Source organism: Macaca fascicularis, chromosome 6 (genome assembly GCF_037993035.2).
Source record: "Macaca fascicularis isolate 582-1 chromosome 6, T2T-MFA8v1.1".
Taxonomy (NCBI): Eukaryota; Metazoa; Chordata; class Mammalia; order Primates; family Cercopithecidae; genus Macaca; species Macaca fascicularis.
In genome coordinates, this window is record NC_088380.1 from 133,609,803 (window position 1) to 133,627,947 (window position 18,145).

Sequence of the window (18,145 nt, forward strand, 5' to 3'; positions counted from 1 at the left end):
CATAATTCAATCACTTCCCACCAGGTCCCTCCCACAACATGTGGGAATTATGGGATCATAAGATGAGATTTGGGTGGGGACACAGAGCCAAACCATATCACATGAGAGGAACCAAAGAGGGATTTAACTCCGAGGATGCAAAGCTGAAGAGATTGTTAACATGTTTAGTTCCTAAATCAAGATGTTCCTGAAACCAGACCAACTCCAAAATCTTTTTGTTTAACTCACTCGAGGAAGTACGTTCTATTTTTCATAACCGATAGCAATCTGATACTATACTTTTAAGCATTTACTTCACTGGATTATAAGCTGCCAAAGGTGGGAGTGCCATCTTCTTATGTGCCTAATGGTACAGAATAAGCATTAAGTATAAATACTAAGTTGAATGGAAATTGGTGTGTTTTTTTGTTTTGTTTTTAATAAATGTTTTTGGCTATATCAGCTGCTGCCCAAACTGAAGAACAGTACAGAACTGTTAGGCTGAGTGAGCAACACCAGCCTTAAGGGATTATTTAACTTCTGTGGTTTGCACATGGGTTTCCCATCATAGACTCTCAGATGATGAAATATTTTTGGTTCCATAATTTCCAACAGTGCAATATATGCTTACAGATATAAAAAGTAGTTTAGATTAAATATTTTCATCAATAAATTCATTTTTAAAACTCATTAAACTTCATTATTAGGTAACTGTCATATATATCCAAATTGCTAAAATGCCTGAAATCTCAAAAACCTATTGAAAAGAGATCTTTGTTTGAATTGCAGTATTATTCACCAAAGTTACTTCTATTAATCTGCACTTTATTTCTTTTTTGTTAAGTCACACAAAGTGATGTTAATTAGCAAAAAAGGAAATCAGTAATATCTGTATTATAATTTCAGGGAGACAAAGCTGTTAAACATTTTAAAACTAGCTTTATGGCTTAAAACTAGTATTAGGGATAAGAAAACAAGTACAATCAGTCCTCATTATTTATGGATTCCATATTTATGAATTTGCCTAATTGCTAAAACTTCTTTGCAACCCCCAAATCAATACTTGAAGTGCTTTTGCAGGTATTCACAGACATGCACATGCATAGAGTGGTGAGAGATTTCAGTCACCCGAAGCACTCATTCTATGCTGAGGTCAAACAAGGTGATGCTCTGCCTTCTTGTTTTAGCTCTCATACTGCAAATGGAAGCTAGTGTCCTTTTCATCGTCTGAATAGTGCCAGGATTTTTGCATTTTTGTGCTTTTCATTGATGATTTCACTGTTTAAATAAGCCCCCAGACATAGTGCTGAAGTGCTGGCGAGTGTTCCTAAGCACAAGAAGACTGTGATGTGCCTTATGGAGAAAATACATGTGTTCGATAAGCTTCATTTAGGCATGAGTTATACACAGTTGCTATTGGCTGTGAGTTGAGTGTTAATGAATCAACAATATATATTAAATAAGGTATCTTTATTAAAACAATTTTTTTCTCAACTTTTATTTTAGGTTTGGGGGTACATGTGCAGGTTTGTCACATAGGTAAATTGCATGCCACTGGGGTTTGGTGTATAAATGATTTCGTCACCCAGGTAGTAAGCATACACCTGATAGGTAGTTTTTCGATCCTCACCCTCTACCCTCAAGTAGGCCCCGGTGTCTATCATTCCCCTTTTTGTGTCCATGTGTACTCAATGTTTAGCTCCCACTTATAAGTGAGAACATGCGGTATTTGGTTTTCTGTTCCTGTGTTAATTTGCTTAGGATAATGGCCTCTAACTGCATCCATGTTGCTGCAAAGACATGATTTCATCTATTTTATGGCTGCATAGTATTCCATGGTGCATATGTAAAAATAAAGTATCTTTAAACAGAATCACACATAAAATAAGGTTCTGTATTTGGTAGGCTGATGAAAATATGACCAGAGACTCATAGGAACCTGTGTATTTCCCCTAGGAGCAATGGTTCAATATTCACTAATTCAGGGTTCAAGGTGACTTTATAGAACATAATTACCACAAATAAAGATAATTGATTGCATTTCTAAATGATACATTTTTAAACATCATATTATAACCTATACGTCATTTTTTTCAATGTAGGGGCCAGATGACCATTAAATACATGAATTTACCCTCTGATAATTGGGAGATAATAAGGCATCTGGGTAGAAAACTGAGTTGCTGCTGTTGTGCTGATAGAGAAATTGAAGAGCAGGTCTGAAGAAAGTTTATTCCATTGCCTTTCCTTTCAACTTTGTCCCCTTTTCTTTTTTTTTTTTTTTTTTTTTTTTGAGATGGAGTCTCGCTCTGTCACCCAGGCTGGAGTGCTATGGCCGGATCTCAGCTCACTGCAAGCTCCGCCTCCCGGGTTCCTGCCATTCTCCTGCCTCAGCCTCCCGAGTAGCCGGGACTACAGGCGCCCGCCACCTCGCCCAGCTAGTTTTTTTTTTTGTATTTTTTAGTAGAGACGGGGTTTCACCGTGTTAGCCAGGATGGTCTCGATCTCCTGACCTCGTGATCCGCCCGTCTCGGCCTCCCAAAGTGCTGGGATGACAGGCTTGAGCCACCGCGCCCGGCCCCTTTTCTTAAATGTACAACTTTCTTCACCCAACAATTTTACTTTTTCACTTTGTACCTTTGTGAATAAGGTCAGCACAGGCAGAGTTGTCTTAGAGGCAGAGCAATTTCTCAGGAAGAGTCCAAAGGCGGATCTGGCAAGCGGCATGCTATTTCCTTGCAACCAGAGCATCTTAATTCTGCCAAAAGAAAAATAAAGCAGTAAACTTATGTGCCCTAGAATTGTTCCTTACAATATGAACAGTAATTTGCAAGCTTATGATGGAATTTGCAGGCTTTAGAAGTGTTTCTTCAAGTCCAGGAGTGCTGGAAAGACCTAGAAATTTGGCAAGTCTCTCTGACGTCTCAACGTTCATTGTATTCCAAACAAAACAGAATTTAGAATAGAAAAAAACCCCTTGTTATGAATTAGCTGTGTGCCTAATCACTTGGTTTCTGTAAGTAAACTGCATGGGTTTGTTAATTTGAATACAAAATTTCATCTGCAGATTTTGCCAGCATCTTGATGATCCCCTAAAATGAGGACGTTTCCTGAGATGGTTTTTATTCTCATGGATACCTTATTATACTGGCAAGCATTCAATAACACCTAGCCACTGTCATGGTAAAGAAAACAATGAAGGCCAGGTGCCATGGCTTACACCTGTAATCCCAGCACTTTGGGAGGCCAAAATGGGCAGATGACTTGAGCCCAGGAGTTTGAGACCAGCCTGGGCAACATGGCAAAACCCTATCTCTACTAAAAATACAAAAAATTAGCTGGGTGTTGTGGTGTACACCTGTAGTCCCAGCTACTCAGGAGGTTGAGGTGGGAAAATCACCTGAGCCTGGGAAGTTGGGGCTGTAGTGAGCCATGATTGCACCACTGCACTCCAGTCTGGGCGATGGGCATGATATCTTATCTCAAAAAAAAAAAAAAAAAAAAAAGAAAAAGAAAAAAGAAAAGAAAAGAAAAAGAAAAAGAAACAATGGGTAGGCAGCATAAGTACCCAGGCAAAGGTTCAGACTATCCCTTATGAGACCTATGCTTCTCCACTGTAAGACATAAGAAAACACAAAGGTGGCTGGGCGTGGTGGCTCACGCCTGTAATAGCAGCACTTTGGGAGGCCGAGGCATTACCTGAGGTCAGGAGTTTGAGACCAGCCTGACCAATATGGAGAAACCCTATTTCTACTAAAAATACAAACTAGCTGGGCATGGTGGCGGGAGCCTGTAATCCCAGCTACTCGGGACCTGAGGCAGGAGAACCACTTGAACCTGGGCGGCGGAGATTGCGATGAGCCAAGATTGCGCCATTGCACTCCAGCCTGGGCAACAAGAGCAAAACTCCATCTCAAAAAACCAAAAACAAAAACAAAAAACACAAAGCTATACTTACAGGAACTATAGGAGAGAATCAGGCTGAGTTACCTTGTCAGAAAAAAAAAATCTACTCAACTCCTTAAGAAGTGTTTTAAAAGGAGATTATCATAACTTTTGGAAACCTTATACACAAATGTACTTGTGTTTCTACTGGAGGTATTCCAGTAAGAACAGCTTGGTGATCGCAGCATCCCAAACACTAGGCTTTGAAGCTTCCTCATCCTGCTACTTTGCTCAACATAAGACATAAGTCCTCTGTGATGCTACAATCATTCTGTTTATTCCTAGTTATTCTACTGTCTCCAGCTTTGTCCTTAAAACTGTAAATATTATAATTTCACTTTAAAAACACATGTGCACTGTTGGCATTGTCATTCATCAGTATTCCCAGGATGAACTAATTCCTGAGATCATAATTTTTAAACTTTGCTTTACTGTATCTCTGCAACTCCATCTATCACTTTCCCCTCCCTTGCCTTGGCAAGTTGCAACTGTAAAGTTTCTCTTTCTGTTCCTTGAATACCCAATATAATTTCTTCCTCGTTTTGCACTTGCTTTACTTATGCATGAAAGGCTCTGAAGTAGCTTCTCCTCATTTGGCCTGGGACTCATGTCATTGCCTTGGAGGTCTTAGTGACTAACTTACCAATGTTAGCCTATCACTCCCCACCCTCACACCTTGCTGTAGTTTTCTTTTGCCCTTTACTATCTAAAATTATTTATATCCCCTCCACTACAATGCAAGTTCTATAAGAACAGGTACTTGTTCACCCCCGTATCTCTAAGTACCCACAATTAACCTGGCACATAATTGGTGCTCAAATATTTATTTGGATGTTAAAAGTATTAAAGTGAGCTTTTCTCACCTTCTTTAATCTTACCTCTAACCCTGATTAGATACTCAGTATGTACAGCAGTCACTATTTGGGCCTATTCTAAATAATAAAGATCAGTGCTCCTCAGGGTACCCACAAAATTTTGAGCTGAGGTACTGCTGCTGGTTCTAACCCCTTCACCACCACCTCAAACCTTGCCCTCCTCTGCTCCACAGAGCATGACTATATTAATTAAATGTTAATCTTCACTGGAGACCAGGCTCCTCAGTGTAAGATTAGCCTTAAACTCATTTCAAACAGAATGATATAACTTTAGAGAAAACCACCAACCCATATCACGCTAGAATAAAGACCACAGAACAAAAAGACCGGATACTGATCCATGAAAACAATGATCATTCCCTTATTCTTCAGCCCTTACTCTTCCACTTCTACTTGGATCTCTCTGCCATCTAAATGATCCTGATAAATGCATAAAAAAGGAATATGATGAGAATTTTGCAAGGATCTGCTTACCAGTTGTTCCAAAGTAAAAAGTGGATCTAAACAATTTCATAACATTCTGTGCTACTCTCAATGAAGTGTTAATTACTGGTATATACATATTTCTATAGATTCAGCAGAATAAACAATTTTCCAATAGGTAAATGTAGTTGGAGACATATCTTCTAAACACAGCTTTGTCTACACAGGCTATAAAAGTGGAGAGGAGGTACAGAATTGTTAGCTATATTTACTCTAGGTAGAAACTTATACATCATGGGATTTGGAAAGTCTCTATGCTAATGGTGGCACGCCCTTCTAGAAGAAAGAAAATTAAAAATTAGCTTTATTAAAGGCAGAAGAATTAACTTTATTTAAGAAAAAATAGTTTTATTAAAGGTCCCTGGAAATGAGAAGGATCAGGCCATCTGTGGTGGTGACCTGACTACGACCAGGGCAGTGAACTGCAGCTACATGCTTTTGGTGAAGGGATTTAAGATTTATTGATGTCTAGCTGAAAAGAAAAGGAAAACATTGCTTTTACCTGGCTGAGTTGAGACTGAGGTATTAAGGCTTCTTTAAAAACTTCAAATTCACAACGGAAATCTGCTTCAGTTTTTCCAACATGACAAAACACAGCATGTGGTCTTGGTTGCACCCAAGACAAATAAAACCTGTCATCGTAAGCAGAGTTGCTATTCATTCCAGATTTGCTGGAGTATTTGTTCAACCAATCTACACAGCTAAGTAAAGTTTTCAGTGATGCTACAACCATTCTGTCTGTAACTAGTTCTTTTTTCCACTGTTACTCTCCATTTCTACTTTTTTACACATTTTAAATTGTTTAAACATGGCACATCTTTTTACTGAGAAATGCATCCATATTATGCAATTTTACTACCTGCATATTCTTCAAATACTCTTAAGGTATATGCATTTTATCGTACTGTTAAATTAACTTATATCTTTAGAAGCACTGTATTATAAAATTAGAGTCTGACAGAAAGAAAAAGCTCACTAAACCTCTTCTAGGCAGATAGTACGCTAAAATTCCTTAATTTCTGGCATTTACTTAATCCTAGAAAAGAAAAAATAAAATGAAAAATGATATACTTCAATGGGAACTCTATAATATTCTTAGAATATTTTACTAACTCTGTAAACCCTAACACCATTGCTGTCAATGTCACATTCACCAAATCATGCCTTCTTGAAGTAAAATCTTAATATGGGCTACTCTGTCAATGTGACATTTTCATTAGTTCTATTATTTTTGAACAGTATCTCAGCACTATAAAAAATATCCTGAAACGTGGTCTCTGCCTGTTAGCTCATGACTGTCAGAGGACAACACTTTTTTGATTATGTCATTGAATTTAGTCATGAAATATGTGTCCTTACTACACACAGAGACACGATTTTATCCTTCGTATTTTGTTATATGCCTCTATGATATGAGCAAAAAGAGCTCTGTTCACAATATCAAAGCAGCACAATTGGGTCACCTTTGTCACAGACTAAAAAAAAAAAGCAAAAGACATAAGACTGGATTTAGAATGTGCTTAAAACAAATTCCACAGCCTAACAATAAAGATGGTGACTCCTGCTGTTTCAAGTCCAGTGCCCCTCAGAGGCACGGATCACCCTGAAAGAGAAAGGGAATGCTGGCCTTTCAATAAAACTGAGGTTGATTTCAGTGGTCTTTATGGCAGAGTCAAATACAACATGGGAGGAGGACTGACTGGACCAATTCAGCCCTCCTTGAAGCAAGATAAGAAAAATAACTTTATAGTATTTTCCCTGCAAGGCACTGAAGGGCACACCATTAAGGCAACTGATTATAGTACAAAAAGAAGCCAGGGTCGTTTGAGTCTTTATTAAAGATTATTCGTTTCGTGCATGAGGAGCTGCCCAGGCTATGGCTGCACATCGCTTGCATGGAGCTCCTGGATTCTTCAAACACTGTGTGTGTCTGATTAGAAGGGAAACAACATTATTCTTGCTTGAGGAGAGAAACTGACCTTCACTGACCAGAATTTTTATTCATACAAAGAATCTTTTGGCACACCAAATTTTCAAGCTCATGTGATCCCTCATCAGCAAGCTGCAGTGTTAGTTCATGTGCAAAATCAAAAAGTCTGCATCAGCCCAGGTACCGCCTTGGTTATTCAACAGATAATGCTGGAGCTTCTTCACAAGAGTATAATATAAATTTAATGCTGAGCTGACATTAACTAAACACTATTACTGTAGCTCTCACTGAACCTATGTTCCCTAAAGAAGACTCAGGGCTTCTGTTCAGTCATTTGTGCCATGTGAGAAGTTAAGTGCTCTATTTCACATTTATTACCATCTAAGTATAACATTCCTATTTTTACCCAAATGACTAGAAACATGTACAGACACACACACACCTCTTCTGGGAACAAAAACATTATTTTAGATTACTGGAAGTTTATGTAATGAGGTGAGGTTGCTCTTAGGGGACACATCTGGGTCACTGGGCTCTACCAGTCCAGCGAAACAAGGACAATTGATGCCTCCCCAGTGTGCCTGTGTGCTTTTGGTCAGTCATCTGTGTCCAAACCTCCCACTCTCCCAAACAAGTGGGAACCTAGCCTGGGATCTTGGGTGCAAGGGCAAGAGAGAAAATGACTCTTGTGGAGCCAAGAGTGACAAGAAGAGGCACCACATAGGGACAAAACCAAAACTGAAAATTGAGTAAATACTTTGATGTGTCAATTCCAAGGGGCTACACAGAGGGAAAATGAGGCTTTTGAACGGAAACAGGGAGTGGGGAGTAGAAGGCCCAATCTGGAGTGCGGCTCTAACTCACTGGCATACATGAGATCAGAGGTGCTTTTCTAGTGTCTCAGCCTTAGCGGCCAGGGTACCTGGCCAGGGGGAAGTATTAAGGAGGCACAGCCAACTCAAACAAAATATTGCAACAGAGATACTGAGCTAACCACCCTCCTGTGGGCCCGACTGTACGTGGTGTCACGCTCAGCTTCATTCTGACTACACAGTTTGGACTGCAGATTTGCTTCCACACAACACATTAAACTATGAATAGGCCTACATTATGGCCCAGCCCTGGGGACTGAGACGCAGCTCCTCATACCACTCCCTCTATGCAGCTTCTACTTCCAGATTTCAGTGTCAACAGGTTTACCACACAGGGGATGAGAGAAGCCAGCAGAGAATCAGTCTCCAGAAAGGATTGGTCACATGAGTGCCTGGGACAGAAACTCTTTATTTCCCTTCAAATTATGACCATGACAATTTCTAAGTATCTAGATGTCGCTATTCCACTGTTTGGACTCAATGGGTGCTACATTAATTTGTATTCAACACAGTGCTCAGTGAAAACATTCTTTAGCTATCTGAAGTGTGGGCCTTGCCTAAGATTGCAATTTCACTGAAGGTATACAGCATTTGTATATGAAGCATATGTATATGAAGGTATACATATCCTTCACTTAGTAGATGCGCATCCCCTTCACCCTTCTAGTTCTCAGTAACATTAAGCCATTAATTTTTTATTTTATCCTGCCTGGTGTTTAGCTCATTTTTTCACCTCTAAATAAAGCTCTCAGATGGAGTAATCAACTCCACATGTTTGATACAAGTAACAAGACTAACAAGATGTATTTCAGTCGTACAGATTCAGGAGAAAGGTGTCGAATTCTTAACTAAAACAATAAGTTTTATGTCAGGTTTCACAGTGATTAGTGAACCAATGATATCATTCACTCATTAGTTCCACAGTGGGGATGGAAAGTGGGTTAAAAATGAATAAGAGTTGATCCCAACCCATGAAAAATCTGGTCAGAAGTTAAGACATGTGTATGTGCAGGTAAATTAGAAATACAGGAAATACTGTAACAGGGCCATATAATTCAAATGTTGTAAGAGACTGGGAAAGAAGAGTATTATAGGCTAAAATTGGAGGTGGTTTCACAAGAGAAGTATCTTAAATCATTTCATTTAGGATTTGGATATGTAGAAAAAAGAGAAAGCTTTCCAAATCCAGGGTTAGACACAAAGGTAATAGACATAGGAATGCCATGGCTATTTGATGGGGGAAACCTTGAGCAGGGTAAAGAGACTTCTGCTGAATAATAGTGGAAAATAAGCTTTGAAGGTGGACTAGGATGAGCCTGTGGAGGATTTTAATGGTGGTATGTGTGCTGTGTTGTGTATGTCTTGGGAACCACTGAAGGGTTCTGAATGAGTGATGTGATAAAATCAGTGTTTTGAAAGATTAATCTGGCAGCAGCAGGCAGAAAAGACTGTCAAGAAAAGGAGAATGGAGGTGGGAAAGAGAAGTCAGTTATGAAAATCTAGGTGTGGGATGCATTTATTTATTCAAAAATTATCCAATATTTTTCATGTATCAGATACTATTATAGGTGCTGGGGTATGGTGATGAACAAGAAAGTAAGGTACGTTGCCGTCATGGGGTCCGTGTGCTAGTGAAGAGACTCTTTAATGTCAGGCCACTTGAGATGGTGATACGTACAGGGGAGAGATAATAGCAGAGTGATGTGATGCTGACTGAGGCAGGTTCTTTAATTAAGGTATTCTCTGAGCAGGTGTTGTTTGCGCTGGAGAGGAAGGAGTATATGCAAAAGCCTGTAAGTGAGGACAAATGATTTATTGAAAGAAACAGAAAAGATCATACGGCTTAAGCAGAGTACAACAAGGAAAAGGGGATACAATCAGGAGATGAGGTTAACCCACAGTAAGCAGGGGTCAGATCATGTAGGCCTTGCGGGTTATGTTAAAGAATTGAGATTTTATTCTAAGTACAATTAGATTTACAGGAGGGAAGTGACATGATCTCATATGTTTGAAGAACAGATTGTTGCAGGGCAAGAGTGGAGCAGGGATGCAGGTAGAAGGCTACTGCAATAGTTTGGATGAGACGGGATGGTATGGACTAGGGCAGAAATAGAGTCAACAGGACTTGCCAATGAATTGGACATGAGGAATTAAAGAAAAGAGGGCGTTAAGGACAATCTCAGTTTTGGTCCCGAGCCTCTAAGTGGGTGGCAGGGCCTGTTACCAAAATAAGAAAAACTGAGGCAAGAACAGATTGAAGAATATGTCAGACCAAGAGATTGGTTAGGGACATGTTAGAACTCACATAGAGAATGACATACACAGGTTTGATACTCAGGAAAAAAGTCCAGGTCTAAAGATAAAGACTTGAGTCTCCATCAGTTTAAGGATTATATTTACAGCTACGAAACTGGGTGAAATCATCTAAAATTGTACAGAAAAAAAATGAGGGCCGAGGATAGATCTCTCAAGCAATTCAACATTTAGAGGTTGGATCGAGAGGAACCAGCAAAGGAGGCAGACAGAACAGCTGGTGAGGTAGGAGGAAAACCTGAAAAGTGTGTCATTACAGAAGTCAATGAGAAAGCGTTTACAGAATGAAAGAATTGTCCATTGTCAAGGAGACTGATGACGGCTTGACTAGAATAGGGACAGTGAAACAATCTACCACAAATCAGAAGAGATGCATCTAATGATTGCTTCAAAGGAATGAAATCTTTCAACCAATGCTACCCGTAAAATGAAATACCTTAAGTGGTTCTTACCCAATTTAACATCTTAACTAAAAGGAGATCTTTCTGGAGAGGATGGAGTGGGGAGGGTGGGAAGAGTGAAGGCAAATGTTGACTGGGTATCTTAAAAAGAGATGATCAAGGTAAAAATCTCCGTGTAAGTTATAAAGCAGAATAGAAAAGTAAAGCTTAAGTACTGATTACTAAATAATACTAAGAGATCACTATTAATAATAATGATTCTATTGACTGAAATGTGCTTTTACTGGCCTCAAATGAAAGATTTAAATCTCTATTAACAGCAGTCTCAGAAATAGGGAATTGCAAAACTGAAAAAAATTTCAAATAGAAATAACTGAAAGTTTTCTCACAAATACTATTTAAACAGGAATTTCTAAGATAAGACTGTTTAAAGATTCAACATATTTATCTGCACCTAAGTATGCCACTAATCTAGGTAAGACTGACTAGCAAATACCTTGGCACCAGGTATCGGCTTAAACTTACTCAGCCTTCACAAAATTATGAAGGTACTGAAATTTAGATTTTGAGAAATCAAGGTTTCCCCTTGATGGGTTTTAAGCACAGGCCAGTTCCCTTCCAGTTGCTTTTCCCTAATATTTGTTTTTATTTCTCAAACAGGGAAAAATTCAGTACTATTATTGTTTTACCAAGGATATCCTCAATTCATGTACATCAAAAAAGAAGCCGCCTAGGTAATTGTAAAGGTGGATTTTATTCACAATCTTTAAAGACAAAACTTGTTCCAAGTGGTTCTGAGTAAATTGTCTAGAGAGGTCAAAATAAATTTAAACCAACACAGCTCCTACTAACTAATCAGTCAGGGGAATTAAGCATAAATGGTATCATTCTTCATTTTGAGCTTTGAAGTTATTCTTCATATAGAGTTTCTGTTGAAATTCAGCATGTTTGAATTCCCTGTGTTCATTTTTAGGTGAGGATTTCATAAACATAAACCCCAAAGAGAGAGGTAAATCCTCATCTCCTAAAGCCTCAGTTTCATCCACAATTAAATGGAAATGCTACCACTTGTCCCATTCTCTCATTTTAGAAACCCAAAGGAACTGTGCCTGGGGCTTTGGGCCTCAAGCATTCTCCTGATCAGAGAAGGGGAAATCCCATGCTAAACAAACGCCATGGGAATAGGCTATGACTAAATAAGGCCTGGAATAAAAAAATCCAAAGTAGTTTTTACCCGTAAGAGCCTAAAATAGACCCTTAAAGAGGACTCAAATTCACTTACAGGTCCAGGCAGAAGTTTAAAGGTACTTGTTCATTGCAGACTCTCTTTTCTCACTCCTCAATCATAACTGGTAAGTGCTGGTGTCAGAAGGAACCAAGTTGGAAAATGGGGAAGGTGACACTAGGGCACTCATCTTGGAATTGTCTAAGTATCCAAGATGGAACTCCCCCTACAAAGAGAAAATAATGAATTTCTCTTTCTATTAAACACATTTTAAAGATGATTTTAAATGAAAGATCCTCTTCATCTTGGCATTCTCTTTCCCATCCAGAAGCACTGCTATCTTTGCCTCAGCGGTGGCAAGCTGACAAATGTAAAGTGGAAGGGAAGAGGAGTCTTCAGTATAAGCAAGATTTTGTTTTAGAATCTTTAGATCTTAGCAGTCACACTTTCCAGATCATTGTTTCAGAGGAGTCTACTCAGTAATGGGGTTGGTGCACATGACAGTATCAGGGAAGAGTTTCCAAACACTCAGCTAAGAAAATAAAATAATGATGCTAATCAAGAACAGTAATGTACACTCACCATATACCCCCTCTAGTTCCCAAGAGTCCAAAGAGAATTCTGGACTAATTCCTGTTAACACAATGGGTTTGTACACACTACACCCCTCCCCTCCATCCTCAACTCCAAAGATACTGACTCAGCAACTGGCCTGGAGCCAGAGCAGCATATTCCAAATTCAGAATGTGCAACAACGTTCGGTTCAATTATGACATAATGGCTGCAAAGCTGTTCCTGAAAGCCAAGAAAACCTGAATAATGTGGTTGGGTTATATCATACATGAGGACTTAATAGAGTTTAAAAACCAATTTGAAAATTCCTTCATTCCATAAAGATAGCATTAAGATGAGGGCAAAATCATTCTAGTTCAAGGGATGGGAACAAAGTATATAAGGAATTATGCAGACTCCTTTCCACGTTATCCTTCTTAACCAACATGACCCATTCCCTTTGAAGATATCTCTTATACTTAGTACTGACCTAGAAAGAAGAAAATTCCATTAAACATCTTAGTCTTACTGCACCCAGCTAGTAATGCAAGTTTCCCTGCTATTTAAAAAGCACATAATCCCATTTCCAAAAACAACTGTTTGCAATTCAAAAACCATCCACCCAGGCAATGTCTTCTCTTTGTCCCTAAAATTCCAACCACTTTCAATTTATCTTGTCAAAGAGGTGAAGTTATCTTTGTGCCCCCACAAAACCTAAAAGACGTTTCATTCATTGCTAGCCATTTTGTAGCAAGTGACTTTGGACATTGAATTGCTAAATCCAGCATTTCCCTGGACTTGTGATAACAGTTAAGACCCAGGCCTGTAGAAATAGTGTTCAATCTGAATGTTGGGAGCCATCCACTCTTGCTTGATGTTAGGCTGTGGCATCCCTCAGTTATGCGGGATTCTACAATCTTTTGAGTCTATTCTGTTTTTTAATAGCTATCATTGATAGAATTTTTTAATGTTTTGGAACTGGAAGTGACTTTGGAGATTCCTCTTGCTTTATGTATAAGCAAACTAATGCTTAAAAAATACTACATTTTTTAGTTCATTTCTCTATATTTTCTCCTGGAACAATGGCATATTTTTATATATAATGAGATCAACACAGAATTTCAGAACTAGAAGGGATCTCCAAGTTCAACCGTCTTTCTTCCAAAAAAATCTCAAAACACTTTTCATATTAATCCTCAGGGTATACGAATTAACAGATACTTCATTTTGTATAAGGCTTAATTTAAGGATGGAGAGAATGAGGAAAGTCTCAGTTTCAGACAGAATTCTTTTACCATAAGAATTAGGCTCTGTTCTCTAAATCGAAAAAGATTCACATTCATTTCATTTTTGAACCTGGAAAAATGGCTGAATTTACTGAGTTTTCTATTAAATAATAGTATCATTTTTCTTCACTGGATGGAAGGACTATGTGTTTTAAGAAACAATGAGTTTTAAAAAAATCAAATAATGCAACGTCATGTCCTTCCCTCCTGACTAAAAATCATTTCCCCATTATTTCATGATTAACATGAAAAAGCACTGGAACAACGAGAGTAAATTCATTTGTTTCCAGTTGTAACAATGTGATTTCTGCTGCAATCCCATTGGCAACAGAAGGCATCAGCATATACCACCACTGTCCTATTACAACACAAAAAGCTGTCAACTTTGAACTGCTCTGAAATGTTGTTAGTAAAGTAGACAAGACAAGCGTGGATTTCCTTCAATATTATTTGGGCAACCTAGACTTAAAATAGTGACCAGACTTAGGATAGTGACTCTACAGAGGTTCTCTATGCTTAAGGCAAGACCAAACCAAGACACTGGTGCCCTACGTAAGCTAATAATTTGGCACACTTTCAAGCAGATACCCTTCAAATATTTGCCAAACAGGTGTTTGGGTGAGGCATTGCATGGCAGACCTGGAGAGAGTGTGGAGACAGGATTGGCGGAAGATTTCAGCTTGCATATTCTAAACAACAAAGGACCCACAACTGACCAGGTCAGATCTCCTTGGAAGGCAGTTTGAGGAGCATCTAATGGATTCCCAAATACACTCTTCCCTGCTCCAAGCTGCTTATTAAAGCATTACTTCTGTCTCTAGTAACAATCTGAAAGGAGGTTACTGCTTTATATTCTTTTCTCTATCTTGTTACATTCCCAGTGTTTCATACTTTTTATAGATCCAACCTCCCTTCAGGGACACTATATTTTCATTTCTACAGCTTGTACTGAGCATTTGCAATGTGCCAGGTGCTGTGCCATGTATTGGAAATATAAGAGTGATTAAGATATTGTCCCTGCCCTTAAGGAACTCACACCTTGAGCAGGAGAAAGACTCACAAACAACACAATACCACAGTGATGAAGGCTATAACAGTAAAAAGGCTGTTACTGGATATTACTGGTGAAATGGTCTGATATGCTTGGAGATGGATACTTTCTAAAAATAGTAGGTAGGTACTTTCAGTTTGCCTCCATCTCTAGAAACTTTAACTTTGGTAAGGATTGGAATAAAAAGAGAGTAACATTTTCATGTTTCCTGTTCTCCGTGGCTGTACTGGGATGGGAAGTTAGGGATGTGGAATCATATCTATGCTAAACTTAGCCAAAACTTTTCACTTGAATTTTCTTCCCCAAATGATTTTGTCCCTAGAATTAGTTATGCAATACTAGGGGAAGGATAGAGGAAGCTCACCTAGTCCCGGCTGTGTAGTTACACATACCTGATCCAGATGATTTCTCCCCTTTGAAATAATTGCAAACAAGATTAAAACTGTATTCAGGAACTATTCCAGCTGGCTTTTGGCTTCCTCTGATGTATACTCCTTGAATAAAGCAGTAGCAAAAATTAGATTTAAATAAGGAACATAAAATCACCTCACTACTTGTACCAGATCACCTCAAGGTCCTGCTATGTGGGAAACCCGAAACCCTAGCATTAGAGTAACTGAATACATCAGCCAGCTAGAGTATATACAAGTTATGAAATAAAAAACTTTAATAATAAAAAATAACCTATTTTAAAGGGATTTCTCACAGTGCCTCTGGGTACTTTAGAGCCAGGCATCTGGAACAAAATAGAAACACAGTCCAATCAATTCCGAAGTTGGAAAAATCCTCGTTTCTATTACTTACCTGCCAACAGTCCATCTACATAAAACCACACAGTCACATATTCCTCTGATGAAGGAGACAAAAAGATATTGATCCTTCCTTGGCATGTGGCTATTGCTGCCACAGCAGCAGGGAAGAAAGACAATCTGAGGATCCTGCCTGTTTAAAGCACCAGCCCCACCAATTTTAATTTTCACAACAGGGCCTTTCTGGTTCCAGGCAATTCCTCAGTAGAGCAGGACCCAGGTTTTTGGGCTACAATATTTCACATAGAACCATGATTAGTTCTGCTTTGCCCCAGTATTATAATTATCCAGTATTTCCAGGGTGTATCTTTTTTCCCAGTGTTTTAAATCTTTCTGCTATTTACCTATAATGTACCTCAATGTATACAGCTCCAAATATTGGTAGAGCGCTTCACATGCATTTTTATAAGCTAGTCCTCAGAATATGACCAAATGAGAAGACTGTGGCCTCTAATAGGCACCTCAGCTTGTTCAGCGTTGTGCACCAAGGCACAGCTCTAGTGGCTGCTTAAACAAGGCAATGTATACTAATGCTGGGAAATGCGCTAGAAAGTATTGGGATATAACAGATCTTAGACACTATCCCTGTCCTTGAGGAATTGAGAATCTTGGGGTCAAGCTAAGGCCATACTATGGATTTTTTTTTAAGGGCACTAAAATGTAAAGTACCACATACACACTATTTATTAATAAACAAGAATAAAGATCACCCAAGCAAAACACTCCTTGTTAAAGACAGCGTTAGAGACAGTCACAAGTCTTAACTGACAATGACATTTTAGTGGGGACTTTTCTACCCTTGGACTTAAGAAACTGTATGAGCTGCTATTTGTCAGAAGTGAATATTTGTTGAGAATGTACAGTCTCTGATTTATTCTCTCACTGTTCAGTACCCAGAGGGTTGCTTTTGCCCAATAAGGCTGAGAGGAGATCCAGACAGCTGATGCAGAGAGCCCCGGCACTCACAATGTTCCCTGCTGTACCTTTCAACCTTTTCACCCCAATTAAAGGTCAACATGGCTGCTCAAAAATATTTATTTAAAAAGGCAGTCTGCTCAGCGGGCTCCCAAGTGTGATTACACTACCACTTCATAGAATTCAATTAAACCCAGGACGGGGCATCTGTGAATCACCGGAAGAGTATGAAGTTGAGATGTTTTCGGCTTTCTCTTAAAAAAAAAAAGCTTCCTTTTCCCGCCCGTCATTTCTTTACTTCCCAGAGCGCCATCACAGACACACGCACACGCGTTTATAATCTCCCCTCGGGTGGTTCATGGATTTATGGCTCCCGGTTTAATTAAATTCCCTCTAACGACAATCTAAATTGGCAGCATGCGGCACAGCGAACCCCCGCCAGCCTGCGCGTAGGCTGAGAGCCCGAGACCTGCGAACGCCCACCCTCGGCGTGGGGCTAAAGGCACCCACCTGAGCCTCACGCCGCCAACGTCTCTGCTTCCGCCCTGCGCCGGGCACTTCCGCCCTCACCCGCCAGGCGCCGGCCCCGCTCCCCGCACTTCCGCTCCACGCCTGCAACACTGCCGGCTGGGCTCTCAGATGGAGTCCCGCCTACGCTCTCGAGGATGGCGGCGCCTGAACCTTTACTCATGAAGAGTAACACACAAGCCAAGGCCAAACTAAAAAACAAAACACGGAAAAGTGACCCCGCATGTTTAGGAACCATTTAATAACGAGCCTCAGGTGCGGGAGCCAACTCTTGGAGGCTGCGGAGTCCGAGCCATTTTAACCCCTCTGCATGCGTGCATTCTCTCGTTAATTTAATATTTACTCTCCTCCCCCACTAGGTCTTGGCTGAACTAGGTTATGGGGAATGCGATGAGCAAAACTGGCAGCCGTACCCTCCCGCAAACTGAAAATCGTGTGGGAAAGCAGACATTAGGAAATCATCCCTGATTAAATAGGTAATGCGTTTATTCAGCTGAGTGCTTTGCAGGGAAGGAATATGAGAAAAGATCTGAGTGGGATCTCGTTGAAGAGGTAGCTTTGGGGCTGGGATTTGAAGGGCGTAGGTTCAGGACAGAGCTCTGCAGGCTGTGGGAAGCGTCTGGTGGAGGGTGTGCAGTATGGGTTGTATGCAGAAGACTGATGAGTATGACTGAGGCTTAGAGGGAATGGGGGAGAGAGGTGGCAACAGGCTACAGAGGGTAAGCAAGAGTCTGGCCATGCAGGGCCTTTCAGGTTTGTGCTAAGGGTAGCTGGGGGCATTTCTGTTTTATGTGGGAAGGGGGTGAATTGATTGCTTTTCCATTCTGAAAGGATCCCTCAGCTTTGGGAAGTAGATGAGAAGGGTTGAGGATAGGCAAGAGTAGAACAAGCAGGGAGGTGAGGAAGCTACTGAGCAGTCCAGATTGTAGGTGTGGTGGCTTGAATGGTGGTATAGTAAATAATGAGAAAATGATGGATAAT

At 39.9% G+C, this 18,145-nt stretch overlaps 2 protein-coding genes across 11 annotated transcripts in view; one reads left to right on the top strand and one right to left on the bottom strand.

The window, feature by feature from the left end:
* Nucleotides 1-18,145, bottom strand: part of C6H5orf63 (chromosome 6 C5orf63 homolog) — a 33,093-nt gene that overhangs the window by 8,735 nt on the left and 6,213 nt on the right. For 4 of the 10 annotated variants that reach the window (XR_012414044.1, XR_010587589.2, XR_010587588.2 and 1 more), the window contains exons 1-2: nucleotides 12,081-12,248; nucleotides 2,617-2,737 (exon numbers count right to left, since the gene is read on the bottom strand). Coding sequence is in view for 6 of the 10 variants with exons in the window: in XM_065546708.2 (XP_065402780.1) it covers nucleotides 2,617-2,730 (114 nt within the window). In the remaining 4 variants the exon portion in view is untranslated. Of the gene's footprint in view, nucleotides 1-2,616; nucleotides 2,738-12,080; nucleotides 12,249-15,304; nucleotides 15,407-17,146; nucleotides 17,209-18,145 lie in introns of those variants that run through there. The other 6 variants (XM_065546706.2, XM_045394883.3, XM_045394881.3 and 3 more) reach the window with 3 other exon arrangements.
* Nucleotides 17,524-18,145, top strand: part of MEGF10 (multiple EGF like domains 10) — a 404,496-nt gene continuing 403,874 nt past the window's right edge. The window contains exon 1 of the mRNA XM_045394871.3: nucleotides 17,524-17,640. The gene's annotated coding sequence lies outside the window, so the exon portion shown is untranslated. The remainder of the gene's footprint in view (nucleotides 17,641-18,145) is intronic.